Here is a 20,358-nt window from a genome sequence, read left to right as displayed (position 1 = left end):
TTGCTGGAAGTTGCCAAAGGGCTGATCTATCGGTACAGAGCTCTATTTCTCAGGTGAACTATTTCACCGGAATAACAACAGAAATTAGAGGCCATTTTATATTTCAGCACGACTATGGCATAACGCTAAGCCCAGCAATAGCATCTAGATCAATGCACACCTTCCAGTGACAAGAGAAGCTCCCAGAGACCTTCCAGCCAGCTCCCAGGCTTAAAGTGTTCAAGTTGCGAAACCAAGTAAGATGGATGGGTAACTAAAATGTAATTAAGTCTACTGTTGCCTAGAAGGGTGAAGAAAAAGTCTGATTTTTACACAGATCCCCTCCTAAGGATAAAGCAAGCACCGATTGCTTTCTGGTCAACACCAGAAGCTGAGTTCATGCCCCATTCAGACCCCCACCAGTGCGTGTTTCAGCGCTGGGAGTAGCAGAGAGCAGCTCTTTGAACTAATGGGGAGGGGGGGAAAAAGGGGAGAAGGGAGTCCTGTATCACGATGTGTTATTTTGGAAAAACTGCTCAGACAACACAGGTTTAGGATTCTAAATACATTCTTGAAGCTTTATTCCTCCCAGCAGGTAAGCAGTTGATTAAAAACCTTAGTAGCAAAACCAGACCAAAAATATGTCTCACATTTTCAGAAACAAACATGTGCACTTGCATGTCAGATTTACGTGCAGAACTACAACTCACATTTCAACAGTGAATATGCAAATGACTAATGAGGAATTTGGGTTGGCGGTGAGAGCAAACTGCTGCACGTGTAACCACGGCAAATGTGCCACAAACACTGCGTGTCTGTTTAGGTGTATGCAATTTTGAGGAAACGGACTAGGCCATGTAGAAAAAGTGAAACGATACTGCTGATTTTGGAACAGTGTAAGCAGAAGAGAAAAATCATATTAACAAACAGGACAGCTTAATGAAAGCTGTTTGGCACTTCCCAACTGAGACTGCTTCAGCAATGTGCAATATTAACCTTTCTCTACCTGGATTAGATTTTGTAGACTCTTCTTCCTCATGTACACATTTAGTTCAGCAAGTGAATGATATGGAAAATGCTGCTTTTGCTTCCACTAGAACTTAAAAATTCCACTAGTGAATTCTGGAGTGTTAGGGACACTTCGTGAATTAGGCAAAACAAAAGCTGCTGTTTTCTAAGATTGGAAGCCAAAGTGCCAGCAAGGAGCAACTGCCAATTACAGAAACCCAACTGCAACTGGCTTTAGCCAAAGAAAAAAACACATTAAAACTAGAATTTCAAATGCAATTCTGTACTGTCATAGAATCCCCCACTCCCTCAAACCATGCTATAATCAGTACTGTGGATTAGATACCTCAGTATAAAAAAAAAATTAAAATCCCATAAAATAGAAATCAAGAATTTCTTAAATGACAAAGCCACCAGTTTTCAGTGGTGCTTCCTTGTATGTGCAACATCTGCTTTTTGCCAAGGTATGCACCTTCTCCAGATTCATAATGTGCAAATCCCATAAATATAGATTTATTCCAGTCAGATTCCCTTACTAGTGCTGAAACAAATTCACAGTATAAATTGTCAAGACTCTCCATGCTGTGAATGAATATATATATATAAAAAAAAAAAAGTAAAGTGCAATTCATTCTGTTTTGCAGAGTCATACAATGGCTCTGTACTTCAGCATATGTTTACAGCAGATTTCATAATAGGAAGAAGACCCCCCCATTAAACAATGTCGTCATTTTGTGGCAGACGTTCCTGCTTTTCAATAGGCTGCATGGAATTTGCTATGCTGTAAAATTTGAACAAAAGGTTCTTCATTCAGTCCAGTGTCTGACACTTACGGGTTTCCATTACTGACTAGTAATATCAAGCACAGTAGATCTGCGGTTTTATACCTAAACATGTAGCACAAGTCATGCCTGAAATCGAAAGTTCATTCTTAGCTTTCCAGCTTTTGTGCAGTCAGACTCTTGATACTTAAATCCTCTTTCTAATGCTCTAATGATAAATTCATTGCACTCCTGCCCCGTCTGCTATAGCAGCTCTTGCTCATCATCTTCAGATCCTGAGGGTCCTTGTCGTACCTCTTCATACCATTTGTTTGTGAGGGTTTTCATCTGTATGCGCCCATGATGCAAGTCCTAAGGCAAAAGAAAACCGGAACAGTTTCTTAGCTACAACGCTACTTGTGTGTTAGAGCAAAAGAGAAAGTCTAGTTTAACATATTCCTTAGGAAGTAATTCACTCCTGGTCTCCAAGCATGCAAAGCAATTCTGTTCCCTACAGAAAAAAAAAATTATTAAGTGTTCAATCAGTAATTATTTCCATGGGTGATATTTCTGATGACGGGTATTTTTACCTGTGTTTTCTAGACAGCCCTGCTCTGTGGGTCTCAACATTCCTAACGCTGGCTGGATGGCCTGGCTTTGAATCTCGCTCCTCTCTCTGTGTTCCCAGGGACAGTGGGAAGCTTGTGCCCTGCTTTGGTGATTCACATACTTATTTTTCTAACCTTTGGTTGCAATCTGGATGGCAGCCTGTGCTTTTGGCTACCAACTACGAATCAGATGCTTACTTTGGTTTCTTGATTCCTTTTTGGTTTTGCAAAAAATGCCTTTAGCTTTTGTGGGAAAGTGCTGAAAGCATTCTTTTGAAAAGAACAGTACAAAACAAGAGGAAAAATAGTATGTTTGTGCAGGCTAGGAAGATGGAATGTGCACACTTTACCCAAAATGATGAACTCCACAGCAAACATGCTTAATTCTATGGCAAATTGGAAAAACAGTGAATTATACAACCAAGGAGTCTCAGGTTTCTGAGGCGTGGAGTGAAAATGGCATAGTATTTACACCTCCCAGAGCCACTCAGTGTTAAGTTACATGTTCAGTCAGGTGTCATTTTGCATTTACAGCTTCAAAGTCTTGGTCTCCCAGTGAAGAAGTCTTAAAAGTGAAGGTTGCAATTCTGGTGCATATTTCCAAGATAAAGCCAGCACTCCGCAGAAAAATCACAACTCCAGAATTCACAGCGCCATGTACGGTAAAGGGCAGCAACTTCGTGTAATAGCACTTTAAAAAAACTCTGCATGAGTGGCAGCAGCTTCTTCTAGCAACAGTAGTAACTAGTAACTCCTGATACTCCCCATGATACTCTGCAAGATTAAAGGTGAGTTCAATAAATCCATACACCTTTTAAAGTTTAATGTGGTAGCCCTGAGAGATGCTCATTTAATCCAACCTGCAATTTTACAGTGCAGCTTTTCATTACAGCTGCTCTACATATGCACAAGTAATATATTAGATGGCTCACTGTTCCTAATGTAGAAGGTGCATGGCTACACTATAAGCCTTGAATGGTACAGAGTGAAATGACAACCAACTCCACCACAGTTTCTTTTCTTCAAGAAAAAAAAGAAAGACTTACTTCTTGTGTGAGTCTTCTGGTGAAGAAAGGATTCAAATACTTGGCATCAAACCACATAAACCCTTTGAGGTCCTGGCGTTTTATGTACTGGGCTTCATACTCCTCCTCTGTGAGCTCTGATAAATGTTCGGATTCTATGGTATTTCCCTAGAAAGATCACAAATATCGGAATAATCTGAGAAATGTGTTAGTCATCCCTTCCGCTTGCTTCAGCCCCCTGCTCTGTGCTCTCCTGTCTCACAACCAATTCCCATGCTGGAACAACATGGAAATTATCACCCCAGCCTACCAGGGCTTATGGCTACATGAATCTGTCCAACTGTTGATTCCCAGAGCCACTTAGCTTCCCTTTTCATGCTGAAAGGTAAAAGACCTCCAACGTTCTGTATGTTGTATTGTTACTATTGCTGAGAACAGATTTCTAGTTTGCAGGTTTTCTCTTGTGAACTGGACAATGATTTTATCCAGCAAGCAACACTAATGTCATTGTCTCACTGGAAACAAGGCTTGTATCAGAACACACCCTATCCCTGGGCTCTTCCTAAACACACCTCCCTACATGGACAGAGTAAGATAATTCTGAAGACTGCAAGCTTTTTGAAACCTCATGCCAAGCGGAGCTGTTCTTCAGATCCTACAGAACAATAACCTGCATGTACTGTTTGATGGTTTGGGGAAAAACAGGCAAATGCTCTGGGATACTTTATGTACTCCAGCCGTTTGCACACAAGGTTCCAGTCTGGCTGTTAGTTTTCTTCAGTACTCTTCCTCAGCCAGAAATTGCTTTAAAATAAAACCTAGTCAGAGGGGTGCTGTTGTTACCACCTTCTCATGGCCTTTGCTTCGACTTTTTCAAAATAATTCCCATCTGCCTTTTATGATTAATTCATGACTCATGCTGTACTAGCTACTTTCCCTCTGTGTATGACTCAATCCTGTATCATCTGCTTTATGCTTTTGCCAGGGGTTACTTTAATTTGTATGGATCAATTTATAATTAGATTGAGTTAAGAGACTATTTCTCCTCTCTTTGTCCAGTTATTTTGTGTAAACACTAACCACGCTCTGTCTTTGGGATATTTTAAAATTATATTGCTTGGCTTTTTCCTACCACCTTGGCTTTTTCCATTGCTTTCATTTTACTTTTTAGTAAAAAATAATGTACTAGTCTGGAAAATGTAAAAATCAAAAAAAAAAAAAAAATCAGTGATCCTCTGAATAAAAAACCCAAACAAACCATCTTTTCTGTCTTGCTAAGATTAATGTCCTTCTTGTTCCTCTTGCGTGCTTTGGAGTCCTCAATGTCAATCAGTCTGATGAGGGGCATGGTTCCTCCTCCCAGCAGCAAAATCGTGAACAGTACTATGATGATTGTTGTTGTCCCAATGAGCTGCCGCTTCTCAATTGGTTCCAAGCCCAAGTGGAGGCTGAGGGCATAGGGAATTGCACCACGTAAACCTTATCAGAAAGAATAGTAAATCAATGAAGAGTGGATCAACAGCGCTCCTCAGCGCTCTGATAACTCAACAGGAATTCTCCATCTTTAAAAGATTTTTACAATCCTATCCCATGTCCATTTATCTATCATTTGGTTACCACCCTAAAATGAATCTTAGCTCTTCAGATACTGTTGTTCAAACTGTGAAGTTGCTAGACCTAGAAAGAAAAACAGACTCTTAGCAGAAAAGCTTTAGTGAGGATCACCACTACATAGTCCTCTAGCACAAAAGGGAAAGAGAACAGTGCAAATGTTCAGTTGAGTTTTGCTCCACAGTGGAGAGTAGCCCACACAATGAAAAAACATTTTTTCTAGTTCTCCGTACTTTGAGCTTTAACTTACCGCTAAACCACATGATAAACATCATTTTAGGAGTGATTTTATGATCACGGAAAAAGTTGAGTAGGTAGGAAAGTGGGAAAATATTCACTGCTCTACCAAACAGAACAAGTACCTGAAAAACAGAAATAAAAGCAAAAGACCATCTGATGTGTTATATTCATTGCATCTGGTTTGTACAGGGTAAGGTGAATACGCTTTTTTCACTCGCAAGTCTTGCAAGTAGGTGTGCTGCTAAACTAACATAAAGAAATCTCTCAGCATAGGTCAATGTGGAATTTAACTTTTTAAACATTTTGTCTGCTTAACTGAAACTAAACCAGACTTGTCACTGACAGAGACCAGACACTACTTTACTTATAATAAATAAATGAAACCCAAGAGGCATTCCAGGGAGACCAAGAATTACTTTGGGTAAAAGTTCTCCTCAGTTCATCTCCTTTAATCATTCCCTTGGCACAGCAGCTAAGAGGCAATAAGACATTTCTATTGTCTCCCCATGGACCAGTTCCTCAGAGAAAAAGGCCAGAAGCCAAACAAATAGCATGTAATCCGGTTCCTCAACACTTCCCTGGGTATGGTTATAAAACATATCACACATTGAAGCAACATTTTGAGAGGGGAAAAAAAAAAGTACTATTGATTTAAGGGCAGACAATTAACAAATACAGTGAAAATTTTAACTCAGAAAAGCAAAGGTTTTCACAATGGCATTGCTTTTAAGCTCCACCACAAACAGACCTTGATAAGGTAAATATCCTAGAATTAGTCAGCAGGATCCTTGAAGGGCTGTGCTGTTTTCCTTTATGAATCACCCCAAAATTACACAATTTGCATTACGCCTGTGAGGGCAATGCTACATAGAAGGAAGTGTCACACCTTAGATATATATTAGATAAGGAAGTTGGGTGTAATGCAGTGAGAGCAGTTCCCCATTCTGATATTACTCTCCTCTGTAAATTGTAGATAGCAACTCTTCCCTTGAACCATGGACTAAAATGTGCTTGTATACATTGCTGTACAGGACTGGAAATGGATTCACATTTCCCTCTTTTGACTCCGCAAAAGAGAACATACTTTCCATGTCTATATTAAACAATTATAATAGCAACAGATGCAGGTAACCCCCGTGTGAAACATAATTCGAAGTGCCATTACAGAAAAGCTACACTGAAATACAGAACGAAAGAAAAAGAATTAAGGAGTCAAAGAATGAATACACATTGGAGAAGGTTTGAGTAAGGATTTCCTCTGAAGAAGGTTAAGCTCAGAGTAAAGAAGTGATGTATGGACTAAATTGTTTTATGTAAACAAACTGCAGCGATGTATGAGAGAGAAAGACTCAAAAGCTGTAGTCCTGGAGAGGTGAAATGGAGCAGAGTTTGATACTAGTTTGCACTGTAGTTTCTACGAACTGCCCATTCACACAAATCATTGATATGAAGGTAAAGATACGTAAAAACTCAGTATTGTTTTCTGGTAAAATATCTTCTGGAATAAAGTGGCATGTATAATAATCTCAACATCTTTTGAGATTTCTTTTATTTTAATAAATCTAGTAGGGTCAAAACAAGCAAGGTTCTTTTCCTTGTTTTTAATAATCTTATACAGAAGGGCTTCAAAATAACAACAAACTGGAATTCCTTGAAGACGACTGATGTATTTGTACCCCAAAATGCTGAGAACAAGAATAATAATTTCACGCTATTAGTGAGAGTTAACTTTGTGCAATATATAAAAATATTAAAGTATTTTCATAAAAAGCTCTAAAACATAACAACTATTCTAAAGTATTTTAACTGTAAGGTGTTTCCCCCCTCCCCAATACCAAAAATGCATCTAAACAAGTATGGAAGAAAGTAAATACCTACTATGCACCAGATGACAAAGGACATTTCAAACTTGTGAGGAAAACTAAAAATTGACAGGCCAAGAAATGCAAACACACATGTTTCTGAAAAAGAGAAATCGCATCTTAAATAAACAATTCTGTAAAACCTCTTCTATTCCTATTATAAGTTACTACATACGGTACATAAAATAATATTTCCTGACTTTTGAATGCACAAAATAGGCACAAATGCCATTATGCAAAAGGCCAGATTCTTCCACTCTCACTGTCACTGGACAGCACCTTAGTCTCTGTGTGTAGGCTTTTGTTCAGCTGTAAATTACTAATGACTATGAACAAAGCTAGCAAAACCTTGTTCTAAAGACTGAGGAACTTTTTACTTGAGGAATATAGGACAAGCTGCAGAACACAAGCTACAGGAGCGACTACGAACGACTTCTGTAGCTTTAAATCAGATTCTATATAAAACTGAAATGTCAGGCACAATCTCATATACTGCAGGTTGAACACTATTATAAAGTATTCAATTCATTAAATTCTTAAAAACGGCAGTTCATTACTTTCTTTGTAATAAAATACTGCACTGTATGATCTAACAACCCTTGTATATTCTAATAACCTCTAGAAGTGATGTTTGCAAATCTGAAATAGTACCACCACTGTACAATGGCTACAGTAATCCAATCATTTTATTTCCCTAGCACCAACCCATTACCATCAGAGAATCAGAGTCAAGATATTTCATCAGTTCACTGCTGTCCTAGCAAGTTAGGTTCCTTATCATAAAAGCAGTTAAAACCAGGACGGTTTTGGACAGACAGTAGCAATACCTGAGTTACTGCAGCATAAGACATTATTTGGTCATGCTTTGGGTACTGGCTACTGACATTTGCATGTTCAAAACCTGCTGCAAACATGTACAAAATTGCACAGTATCTTAAATAACTCCTTTACAGTGACTTGAATGAACATGTGCTTTTTTAGCATTTGTAATAAATTAAGACCAAACCCCAATGAGCTACTGGTAATAAGTGGTTAAGTTTAGTTTGCAGCAAGGCCACTCCCTGACCATGTTCCAAATGCATCTTCCTGCATACAACACGGAACACATTCATGCCATCCCCTAAAAAACAGGGATCGATTTGTAATACAGAAGCATGTAATTTCTTCGAAAGTTTGGCTTGTAAAAGGAAATAGAAAGGCTATGGGACTCCAAGCTGGTTGTATCACTGCTTCCAAAAACAACTTCTCAATTTGTGAAGCTATTGTTTTTGCAAGTAGCTCTTTATATCCAAAACCATTTTAAAAAATACTGCTAAAAATCCATCTCCTAAAACTAAAAATAGACCAGAGGAATATAGGAGTCAGAGATCTCTGTTCGGTTATGAGTCTCGTGGCAAATCTTAGCAGGAGCCTGCAGGACAGGAGAAAGAGATTTACTGTATGTTTTATCCAGTATGGCAGGAAAGGTGACTTTTGACTGCCTTCCAGCCTCCACTATTAGGAATTCTTCTCTTAAAGACATGTACCACTGACATACAAATGGCTAGAAGAAAATTCACACTTCTGCTGCTCCCATCAGAATCACCATTTCAGGCAAATAAAATTTTAAACTCTTAGTATTAGATATTAATAGTAGGTAGCACCTACCACACATGAAAGCAACAGTTCTCAGTGTCTGCTGCATTAAAATCTGTGTAACCGGGGACAAGTTATGGTGTGTATAGTGAGACATCACGATGCCAGAGAATAGGATTGCCATGATACCTGTAGATAAAAATGTGGCAGTCAACAGAAGAAGAATAGCTTGCACTCTGCAAATATTTGTGTTTATAACTTACTAACACAAAAGCTTATGAAGTAATAAGTGGGGTTTCTATTACCATTGTTACTCATACTGGTCTCATTCCACTGGTCGTATTAAAACTACGAGGTCCCGTATAGGTCACTTGCAAGCTAGAATAAATCCCTGTTATGTCACATTTTCCCATAAAACTGAGGGAAATAAGAAGCCAATTCTTGAGTGTTTTTCCTGCTTTTCACTCTCCTAACAGGTAGAGAGGTGAGATCAAAAGAAGAATAAAAACAATTTGAGAACAGCGGGACTAGAGAACTGTATGATTCAGTTCTCCCAGAAAGCGTGTCATTCCTTCCTACCTGCTGATCAGCCAGGCCCAATCACTCCACCAGAAGTAGAATGAGATCAACAGGGCATGGGTGTGAATCCATTCCAGTATGGTGCACCACATGTAATACCATTAAAAAATTAGAACGAATAGCACACACAGGCATAGCCCTAATTTTCTATCAATCTAGAATCAGAAAAGCTATTGAGACTTGAGAATTCAGGGCAAAAATTACCTTTGTAGGAATCACAGAATCATATAGGTTGGAAAAGACCTTTAAGATCATCGAGTCCAACTCTAAGGAAGGTACAGCCTGATACTTAGGGCCTGCAAGGAATGCTACTGTGCAGGATGTCCCTTGCCTCCAGCAGACAGGGTCACTAAATCACCTCCTAAAAGTTACTACAGAGATTAATATCAACTATGGGAAAAGCCACCAAATTTTCCATTATAGAGTTCCGTTGCCCTAATGACATGCACGGCTTGGACAGAGGTACAGCAACTGTCAGGTACAACCACAGGCCAGAACAGCTACCTCAGATTTCACTATATCTCACAAATCTTTGATTTGTGTTAGGGATTTTTGCCATCTACCTTGCTTCCCAGCTCTTGGTTATTTATGGGAAGAATCTGAATTTCAACCTATTTCGCTAACTGCTCAAGACATATCATAGACGCTGTCAGTTGTTCACCGTTCATAGGGAACTGGGTATCTTAAAGGAAGTTGTAAGCATTTCCACAGCTGCATAGACTTAGACCTGCAAAGGATGTCGTTTGAGATGATGGTTAGAATTGTGGAAAAATTTAGCAGTCCACTTGAAGAACAACTACAGTACTCCTTGGGAAGAAATAACTGACCAAAATTGACAATATAATCCAGAAGAAATCAATTGTAATGCAGATCTCGAGAGGACAGGATGACATGTGGGAGTAAACCTGCTTTGCCCAAAACAAGGGAAGTTTAAAAGAGGTATTTGGCTGGACCTACGTGTCCAGGAGTGGCCCAGATGAACACAACTGGAAGGATTAGAATAGCTGAGGTACAGTCAAAAGAATCCTTTGTTTGAAACACAGAAGTGACCTGACTAAGGTCATTCAAAGTTTATATTTCTTGAGAAGTCATTCTTGAAGGCACTTGAGCAAATTAGAGAGGTTGTCTTTACAAACAAAATGACAAAGAACCTCTGTCATCCTGAGAGTAACTAACTAGGAATCTTACTGTAAATTCTTTTTCATTGTATACCAACATACAGATGTGTTGGTTATATAATGCAATGGCACTGTAATTCTGTAATATTTTCTTATAATTTTATATTAATAAGCAATATAAATTAGAAATAGAAAAGGCCATGTGCTGAGATCTGCCAGAATAATCTTCTCACAAGACAAAACTTGTTTTTACAGCAATACAAATATTTTAACATATCAAATTGCTGTCTCAGGTTTCATGTAATTTCATTTCCCTACGTATGTGTTGGCCTATACACACATACAGAGTAGTTCTGGATGCAAGTGGGCAGAATGGAATGTTTGCATTATGATTATACATCTTGATTGTGTAACTACCATGATTATAGGCCACATCTTCATACATACAAAAAAATACAACTCCACTGACATCAGTGAAGGTATGCTGATATACACTGCTACAGATCCATTCCAAAATATTCACATTAGCTCACATGTACATTTTCAGAAAGTCTGATTTCATACCTGCAGCTCATTTACAAGAAACCTAATTCTGCTACTACTCCTCACAATCTTGTAACATTCTTACATAGTCCAAGTTGTAGAACAAATATATCTTTTAATGCACTTCAGACTTAAAAAAAACCCAAACCACCCGAGAAAAAAGAAAAAAAAAAAAGAACCAAGCAGATTGCCTAACTATTTGAATTATACTAACTGTTGCGTGTCTTCCCACTTTCCTTTGAGAAATGAGACATGAAGCTGATTGCCTTAAATCAGCACACGTCAGAGACATTGGGCATCCTGCAGAACTGGACCTTGTCTTTGTACTCGATTCCACAGAATGATGGAAGAAGTTCACCTGTAAGCCTCTTCTCATGGCCTTCAGCAAAACTTCGACCAAGCATTCAGAGATATATACAACACTCAGTGGTCTCAGCTGATTTCCCCAATGGCACTGAAGGACAGGCAGAAAAACGGCTACAGGGTAGTAGGCTGGACATTATCTAAGTTAGCTGACGTGGCTGAGATCTACAGCGTGCAGCTGAAATTTTAATTCTGTGTTAGGCAGAGGTAACTGGGGAGAATACTAGTATTTTCGTCAGCTAACTAATGCTTATGAAAACTGCAATTACCTTTTCTATATTTTTATAACATGAAGTAGAGAATAAGTGTTTCTTCAAAGTAAGTCAAAGTTAAAAGTAAGAGCACAGTTTAAATGAGAAAACACGTAAAAAACCAGGGCCCTCTTAGACACAAATAATACCTACTCCCTAAACTTATCAAAGAAACTTGCACATACTCATTTTGCTACTCACCTGAGAGTGAGATACCTTCTGCAAGTCCGTAAGGAAGGTAAGCGAAGATAATCATCATCCCAAACTCTAGGGAGGGTGTCTTCCTTAAATCAATGTGCTTTAGCACGTACACAGGAAAACGTTATGGAAAGAGTAAATTAAAAAAAATTCCAAGAAAAATCTAAATCTGTGTCATTCCGTTACAAAACAATGATTATGCTTAATGTCCTTATCTACTGAATAGCTAATAAAGTCTACACGTTGGCCTTTGACTCAAATATGGAAAGATTAATAATTTCTTACAAAGAGTGTTTCTTAAGAAGCTACTGCTGGTAGAAGTCTATCAGAATGGACAGATCTAGAGACAGAAAAGATCTGCTACTGATGCACCTATACAATACTGATAACAACATGCCAAATTGTTTGTTTGGATCTCGAACGACCATTTCCCCACACGTTCAGTCTTTGAAATCTCTGCTCCAAAACTATTGCAGAAAATCCTCAGAGAATCATTAAATAGTAAAGACTTTTCTAAAAATAGGGGAGAGAAAACAGACTTTTCTAAAAACAGCAGATTAAAAGTAAAATAGCTCTCATTTATGTTTTAACAAAAATAATGTCCTTTTGATACTCAAGATATTTAAAACTTACTTTACATTTGTAGTCATAAACGCGGACATTTGTCAAGGGCTGCAAGTTCTGCTTTGCATCTCACGCATGGTTCTGCAGCGCAGCTGCCAAGTACATGTAGATTTTGCCTCAGACACTGTTATTTGCTACACTAAGCATGCAAGCAATCTCCTCTGTTCAGTCACTAGACTTCTAGTTACTTTCAAATGGATATGACACATTTGCAGTAATATTAACAGTGAGGAATATTCCTTCAATCACATCCTTGCCTTAATGCTTAAAATACTCCACCTACCACCTTTGTTAAAATTCAGAGGGTTAGATGCCTGTGACATGGAAGTTCACATTCCTCAAGGTCATGAACCAGCAACAACCTTCAACAATGTCTATCTGCTGGCAACTAATAAGAGATGTCCTTTGCTGCACTGAAGTTTTGCATGCTTAGGGTAAATCCAATACTTTGAAGCACAAATAACTGTAGAAGGGCAAATAAGCTGCTTTTCTCTTTGTCTTAATATCATTTAGATATCAGTAAAAGAAGTGTTGAACATCTGTCTCCCTCTTTTGTTGTGATGTATGGAATAACTTAAAAGTTCATGGAATCAGGCTAATGAACCAAGAGAGGAAATATGTCTATATTTAATCAACCACTCTGTTCTTGTTATTTACAAACAAAGTGCTTAACAGTATGTCCCAGATGACATGAATAACTGTTGTACAAGCCTAGCACAAAAGATTACCTACAGTGAAGTCAGTATTAACATTAAACAAGCCCTGAAAAGTAACAAAGGTGTCCGACTTACAACAAATATCTTTCCTTATCTCAGCAGAGATGCTTCTGGGTTGTTTAGCAACCAGTTCATGGAAGTGGAAGAGGCAAAATATAAATCAACGAAAAACCAAATAGAACAGTATCTGTATTCAGCTGCCTGAATATGATACATAGGGACAAATGATTCGGTCTGACTCAAAAGCCCTTGGGAAAAGCAGGTTTTTTTTTAATTAACTGTTTTATGTATGTAAAAAAGGAGCCATATGCTTGTAAAAATGGATCAGTATTGAAATGAAATAATATATTTTGAATTTACAAAACAATTACCATATTCTATTACACTCGGATGCATGTAATATTATCTACTATACAGCACTGCAGGCCTCAATCATGAAAATTTGATGCAACTTTTTAACACACACCCATGCACACTAACATAAAAACAAAATGAGCATGAGAAAATCCTCAGCCAACAATATAATGTCTAATAAGAAATACCCTCTAAGAAATGCTGGTGAAGATGGGAAAGAAAAATAGTATTAGAATGTTGAAGTTCACCAATTTATACATGGATATCACCGAAATTAAAAAAGGATATTAATGCAGAAATAAGACCAGTAAGTGTGCCAAGTGCTGCAGAGCCAAAGAACATTTTAAGAAAGTATCCCAGTGCCTGTAGAAAGGTTTGCCATCCACTTACATCTGACATATTTTCTCTTGTCAAACCTTCTGCTGTGCTAGATATAATTAAAAAATAAATAAAAAGAAATGGTTATAAATTCTAAGCCTGGATCCAAAAATACCAAACATCTTTTGAGAACAGCAACAAAAAAGATTTCCATTTCTTTGTTGCTACCACTCCTAAAAGGCTTTTACTGTGATATATGTAACAAGAGGAATGTCAAAAGATGTTAAATCAAGTCTTAGTGTGATCCCCAAAGGCAAACCTAATTCTGCTAAAAATCTGGAAATCCAGCGTTGCTCTTCTGAAAAATCCCCAGAATGGCATAAATAGGCTATGATAATGTCCAGTATTACAAAACAATTTCCAAACTTTGAAAAGGAGAAGAAAACACATTTTGCAGTGCTAAAAACTCAGGGCATGAAAAAGAAGAGAGATGGATTGTGTGATCCTCAGAGAAGAACAAATGAACAGGAAGACCTCTCATCAAATATTTAGGTGTGGATGAGAGACAAGAAAGTCACTGAAGAAAAACAAAGAAGCTCTTAGGAGGAAAGAGGAGAAATCTCTTTCAATTTCAGGGATGTATTTCATAAAATTCCATGCAAAGAAGACATGGATTCTAACTAGTGTTCCTTTTGACTGCTGTTAGCCTTCATGGTCTTCCAGAAAAGAACCACGACTGTAGTTCACTGAAAAATGACTTTAACTTCACTACCTTCTTAGTATATCTACTCCTTCTATACATTCATAGTCACATCTATTGACTTCAGCAATAACATGAAGATATATGTATTTTTTTTTTACTCTTTCAGCCCCAAAGAATTATCGTGGGCAAAGGATAAGGATATTGGATGTTCTTCTTCCCTGTGATAGCCCCAACATAAATATAAAACTATTGCACGGATGTTGATGTATTCCCTGCCCCCCAACTGAAGTATGACTCTGGGTATAAGCCAATGATACAGGAGACGCAGCTGCATATTTGGCAAGGTAAATATTTTTGTGCAAGCCTGAAAGCACACATGTTGGTTTTCTGTTGTCAGGACCTTCAGATGGAAAGAGAGCTGGTAAATGTATGGACTTAGAAAGCAATCAATTATCTGGGGTCAATGAGATGAGGCAGTGAAGTAGTGGTAATAAGACATCCATTTACTGTCTTCTGCCTATGCAGTTTATGTTATGGATTGCTTTTTACAAAGAAGGATCATACAAAATTCAGCCTTACACCAGAAATACATCATTTGTTCCAAATGGAGACGGAAGAATTACTGTATATCTGAATAACTGATTAACAGAAAATAATGTGGTTGCTGTTTCCATAAACACGTGTAGTTCAAATGCACTTACTTGGTCAAGACAATAGAGACTGCATCATTGAGAATGCTTTCTCCAAAAACCAGCATGTTGAGTACAGGATCCACATTGAGGGCATTGAAAATGGCAATAGTAGCCACAGGGTCAACTGCAGATATTAAAGAGCCGAATGCAAAACTGGGAGAACACAAAAAAAAAAGAAAACTAGATGAAAGAAAACTACGTACCTAGTAAACTTATATGAACAACCAGTAACAAAGACGTTATGTGTTATAGTTTCTACACAGTGAAAAGTTATGCTCTCTTCCCATTCATAAGAACTTGAAGTGACAAAAAGGAAATTTTTGTTTTTCATTTACTGATATACCAAAGAGAAAAGTTGTTGTCCAGCTGGAAGAGATGTTGGAGAAATACCTATCTCCCAGTTCTCAACAACAGTATCAATGTCTTACTCCAACTAAATAAGAAAAAGTCAGAGGAATGGGAAACTAAACAACTTTACAGACACAGCCCAAACCATGTATCATACATGCATAGTGTTACCATAGGAGTACTAGAGAGGAACATTTAAAGGGAACTGCTAAAACTTCATTCCTTTGGAATCCAAAGATAGACAATACAGAGGAAATGGGAGTGCTCAGCTGTGTAAAGTCAAACACTGGAACCAAGTAAGGAAGATTTTTGCTGTTCATGCATGTTTTAATTGCTATGTTTCTTGCTTGCCACCCAATTTATTTACGGATTTTTACATAAAACTGCTGTATTGGCTATATGATAAACAGACAAACAAAAATCCCAAATAAACCAGGAATGAACTTTATTTAATGGTAGGGTGGTGTATTCCTAAAAACCTGATTAGATCCTTTGCCAAGTTCTTGAAAAATTGACATTATTGATACTGAAAAACTCATTCTGTCTTTTAAGATAAGATTTGGACAAGGAAGTTATGCCCTTATTATATACATATAATATATTAATTTATTAATAAATAATTAATTATTATTATTTATTTAATTATTTATTATTTAATTAATTAATTATTATTTATTATTAATTAATAAATATTATTATATTAATAATACCAACTAATCAAAGTTTACATATTTTAACTTTAAACGTTGGTTAAAGGTTAAAAAACCCAGTATCTTTCCTGTCTAGAAAAAATCACTGAGCACAGAATACTATTTGGAAATAAGGGTGTAATAAATAGGGTTTAGAAGTGTTTGATCTATTTATTAATTTCATATACCATGTTGAATCTAAGCAATCTAAACAATAAGCAGAAGAGCTGGCCAACTACAGTGCACTTCCCATATACAGTTATCTTGAAGAATGCTTCATTTCATATACTACACCATTTCCCCAAGAGCTTACCTGTCTGTCATGTTGAGCTTATAAATTACATCAGCCTGAAAGAATAGTAAAACAAAAAAAAAAATCACAATCAACTGTGTTTTTCTGCTGTTTTTAAAAATGAAACTATTCATCAAATCCTAAGTTTGTTATTATGAAAAAAATCACAGTAGTGATGTTACCCAGACTAACACTGCTGTCCAACAGCGATCTACTGCTACAATTCTGGTCACCCAAAATCAGGGAAGACCAGATGAAACTGGAAGATACAGGTAAGTAAAGTAACTAAGGCATTCAAAGGAATGGAAATCTGAGAGGCAAAGAGGAAAGTATGGATTGTTTGCCCTACCAGAATGAAGTCTGAGAGAAAATATAATTACCTATGTCTATATCTAATCAATGGGGAAACACCAAAGCAGAGAAGCAAAAAAAATTATTGACAGAAGAACAAATAAGTTTAATACCAGAAATTAGAAGATGGCTCTAGAGATCACAGGTTTTGGAACAGCCTTCCGATAGGAAGATGAGTAAGTAAAAAAAAGTAAAACTCAACTCAAGTCTTAATTGCTTTTAACATGGAGCATGCTATATCTATGGAAGGGGTTACGTAACATTGCCTCTGAAACAGCAGAGAACTGGACTTTGTGACCCAGGAATTCCCTTTCACTATGTTTGTCTGCTCTTGAAAAATGGACTTTCAAAGAGCAAGCCAGATAAACTTAAGTGCTTCAATGCAGTAATTCTTACCTGGCCCAGGAAATAAATTCCTCCACCTACGATGAAAGCTGATATTGCAGTGCCAAATACAGAAAACAGAGTGATAGAACCGATGTTCTGAAAAAAATTACCCTGGAACACAATAATAAAGTAAGTAAATTAGTGAAAACGATCTGAGGGAAAACTCATATTTGGGTTTGCATCTAAATTAGATTCTGATTCACAACTGGGTTTCCAATAATAAAGCTTCATTAGTTTGGTTGCAGGTACCCCAGGACATACATCCACACCATCTGCCTAAAGAGCCTGCTCTCGAGGACAACAGCAAATCCCTCTGATACCCGGGACAGGATGTCAGTCTGGTACCCTAACAACAAACCAATCCTCAGACGAGCAGCTGGATGTTCACCAGCACTTTGACACACTCCCCACCTGACAGAACCGTAAATTAATCCATCTATTGCAGACAGGGCATGTGAAAAACACTTGTAATTTCCCAGTTGCTAGTCCATTTCTTAGGAAATGATTTTGTATGAAAAAATCTTCAATGTTGGTACCAATTCATGATACTACAATACATGATCGCCCACTGCTCACCCCCTCTCCTGCAGCACAGCTCAAGTAGAAAGGCAGCACGCAGGGAGGACCAGAACCACTTCAGCCAGGACTAGTGCTGTGAGAAATGTCCATGGAAACACAGGCTGCCAGGCAAAGGGTGAAAACCCTTGTAAACATTTTTCTCTTCTTTAGCTATGGAGTGACCCCACCTTTCCCACTTCTGATCCTACTCCTTCCCATTTTGCCTCCTTCACATGAGCCCTTGTACAGCTCTGATGAAGTAAGAAACCTCTCCAACCAAGGAAAACAACCTCTGTGCAGTACCTAACATCTTGCCAACATTCAGTTAACAGTAACAAGTTACATTCCCTGCATTCTGGGTTGAAGAGGCTTAAATTTTGCATTCTCAATTCCCTGATGATTAATATGATGGAATTTAATGCAATTACTCTAAACTTCAAGATAACTAAAAGCAGAATGTGTTCCAAACAAAGCCTCAACATGTAAAATAAGTGTCTGGCAGGGGCTAACCTTGTGCAATGAATATCCGGATTCAAATATAATAGGTGGAAGCAAAAGCAGAAAAAACATATTTGGACGAAACATTTCTTCTTCCTGCAAAACAAAAATAAAGTATAATTTCAAGGATATCACAATTATTGAAATAACACCAAATCTTCCAAAAGGCAAGTTATTAAAAAAAAAAACCCAAACCAAAATGTTGGAAAATGAAAATGGCGTTAATCTTTCTCCCTTCTTACCACAAAATAAAAGACTGAAGAATAGTAAACTACTCCAGGGCTGCTACTTATATTGTTTTTTTTAATCCAGTGACAGAAATCTAGGTGTTACTTATTTTAAATTACTGTCTCCAAATAAGCTGCACAGAAAACAGGTTATTTATGGCAAAGGAAAAGTCTTTCTGTTTCCACAAAAAGTATTCCCATTTTATCTCACAGTCTCAAAATCTGTAAGGACAGCCACTGGTTTCAACATAATCTAGGTTAAGCATGACCAAGTACAGTTTCACTAGAAAACTCATCACCTGACAAGAAGAAATCAGATCATCATCTTAGTACAATTGCAAGTGAACAGGCTCAAGACATACCACAATTAAGAGTCTGAAGATTGATTCTTCTTGGCAAATGTAATTTATGCCTATAATTTAACGGTACTATTCTGATGGTTCCTTTTTACCATCAGAGTTATATAAATGAAACCTACCGTGAAGTAAGATGTTATTTTTTGGTGACCTTACTCTTTGTTGCCTACTCATCACTTGGCTAACACTGCTTTATGGAGTTGTACCCCAAACTGGCACCCTGTTTTTTTCTGCTGGCAGACTAAGCACAGAAGGCAAATTAGTCACGGCTGAATGTGCCTCTCTCTCTTTACCCACGAGGCTCCCTCCTGGTCCCCACAGTTCTGAATACAGCAGAATTTGACACCTTTGTAAGCAACGATTTATTTGCTTAAATCCAGGTTAAACAGCTGATTGACTGTTCTGTTAAAATACCAGCTTTCAAAAAAGAAGTGCTCATCTCTTTCAAGTCTCATTCCTGTCTGTACCAGCGATAATCATCTTAAAGGATTTGGGGGACTTAGAAAATAAAACTCATCCTTTATACCGAAATGCTCTAGTCCATTTTTCTGCATGCACAATTTCGTGCATCGATGGCTAACACTACCTAGTTTCTGTCAATAAGTAACTGCGCTAGAACAAAAAACCCACATACCTGATTAATTACACTGTTTAAAAGCCCCTGAAAGCAGAGCTGGACAAGGAGGAGAGAAATAATGAAAAGGAAGGACTGCATTTGTGCTGCATTGAAGCAGAGACCAGGAAAGTAAAACATGAGGACTGTAATTATCAGCCAGCTAGCCAGCAAGAATCACCAGCAAGTACAAGGTCTGCTGAAGACTTAGTAAGGCATGATTGCAAGAAATAACATTACGAAGTTCTTAGGGCTGGGATATGATCCAAGATTTACTTTGTACATGGATATAGCCTACAGTTAAATAGTCTATTTTTTTCCCATATCAGAGAAACAAAATTCTTCAGTAAATTTAAAACCATTTAAAACCATTTTATAAAGTACATCATAATTATTGATTAGAACATTCCACATCTGAAATTATGACAGCCTATGTTAAAACCTAAGCTTTAATATAGTGAAACAAACTTAAATAAGCAAATAATAATGTGGTACCTGTGACCTTTTACCTTAGCTGATAATGTGAGCAACTGGACGCAGCATCGCCAGTGCCTCCCAAGATTTGACCAATGTTCACCAGAAATAAACTATGTAACTCACCAGCTATGATCAATATTTCCTGAGCTTATAGAATCAGTGTTCAAATCAGAGCATACTTTAAGCTTTCTTTTTTCTTCCTACATACGTGATCTTCTTCAGATTATTTTATTTAACCAATAAGAAGCTATTTTAAAATGCTGATTTGTGGCTGTTAACTGATTTTCAATTTTAAGTCAAATCCAGTTGACACAAATCAGGAATGAAAAAACACTAACTAGTGCACCACCCACTGTTTCTAATAAGTAAATATGTAAAAATGAAATACCACAACATGAATCTTGTACTATGTAACTGCTTAAAGGAATGTACAC

General features: G+C 37.4%; 1 protein-coding gene across 6 annotated transcripts in view; it reads right to left on the bottom strand.

Annotated features, from left to right (window-relative positions):
- Positions 1-529: 529 nt before the first annotated feature.
- SLC9A8 (solute carrier family 9 member A8) overlaps positions 530-20,358 on the bottom strand; it is a 31,861-nt gene continuing 12,032 nt past the window's right edge. For 5 of the 6 annotated variants that reach the window (XM_075166470.1, XM_075166468.1, XM_075166472.1 and 2 more), the window contains 12 exons: positions 18,264-18,347; positions 17,205-17,306; positions 16,479-16,513; positions 15,138-15,281; positions 13,704-13,842; positions 11,725-11,830; positions 8,742-8,858; positions 7,111-7,193; positions 5,243-5,354; positions 4,640-4,860; positions 3,403-3,549; positions 530-2,120 (listed from right to left, as the gene is read on the bottom strand). In XM_075166470.1, coding sequence (XP_075022571.1) covers positions 2,013-2,120; positions 3,403-3,549; positions 4,640-4,860; positions 5,243-5,354; positions 7,111-7,193; positions 8,742-8,858; positions 11,725-11,830; positions 13,704-13,842; positions 15,138-15,281; positions 16,479-16,513; positions 17,205-17,306; positions 18,264-18,347 — 1,398 coding nt within the window. In that variant the 3' untranslated portion in view covers positions 530-2,012. The remainder of the gene's footprint in view (positions 2,121-3,402; positions 3,550-4,639; positions 4,861-5,242; positions 5,355-7,110; positions 7,194-8,741; positions 8,859-11,724; positions 11,831-13,703; positions 13,843-15,137; positions 15,282-16,478; positions 16,514-17,204; positions 17,307-18,263; positions 18,348-20,358) is intronic. The other variant, XR_012676268.1, reaches the window with a different exon arrangement.

This window comes from Calonectris borealis, chromosome 17 (assembly GCF_964195595.1).
Source record: "Calonectris borealis chromosome 17, bCalBor7.hap1.2, whole genome shotgun sequence".
Taxonomy (NCBI): domain Eukaryota; kingdom Metazoa; phylum Chordata; class Aves; order Procellariiformes; family Procellariidae; genus Calonectris; species Calonectris borealis.
This window is presented reverse-complemented; position numbering and strand designations above follow the sequence as displayed.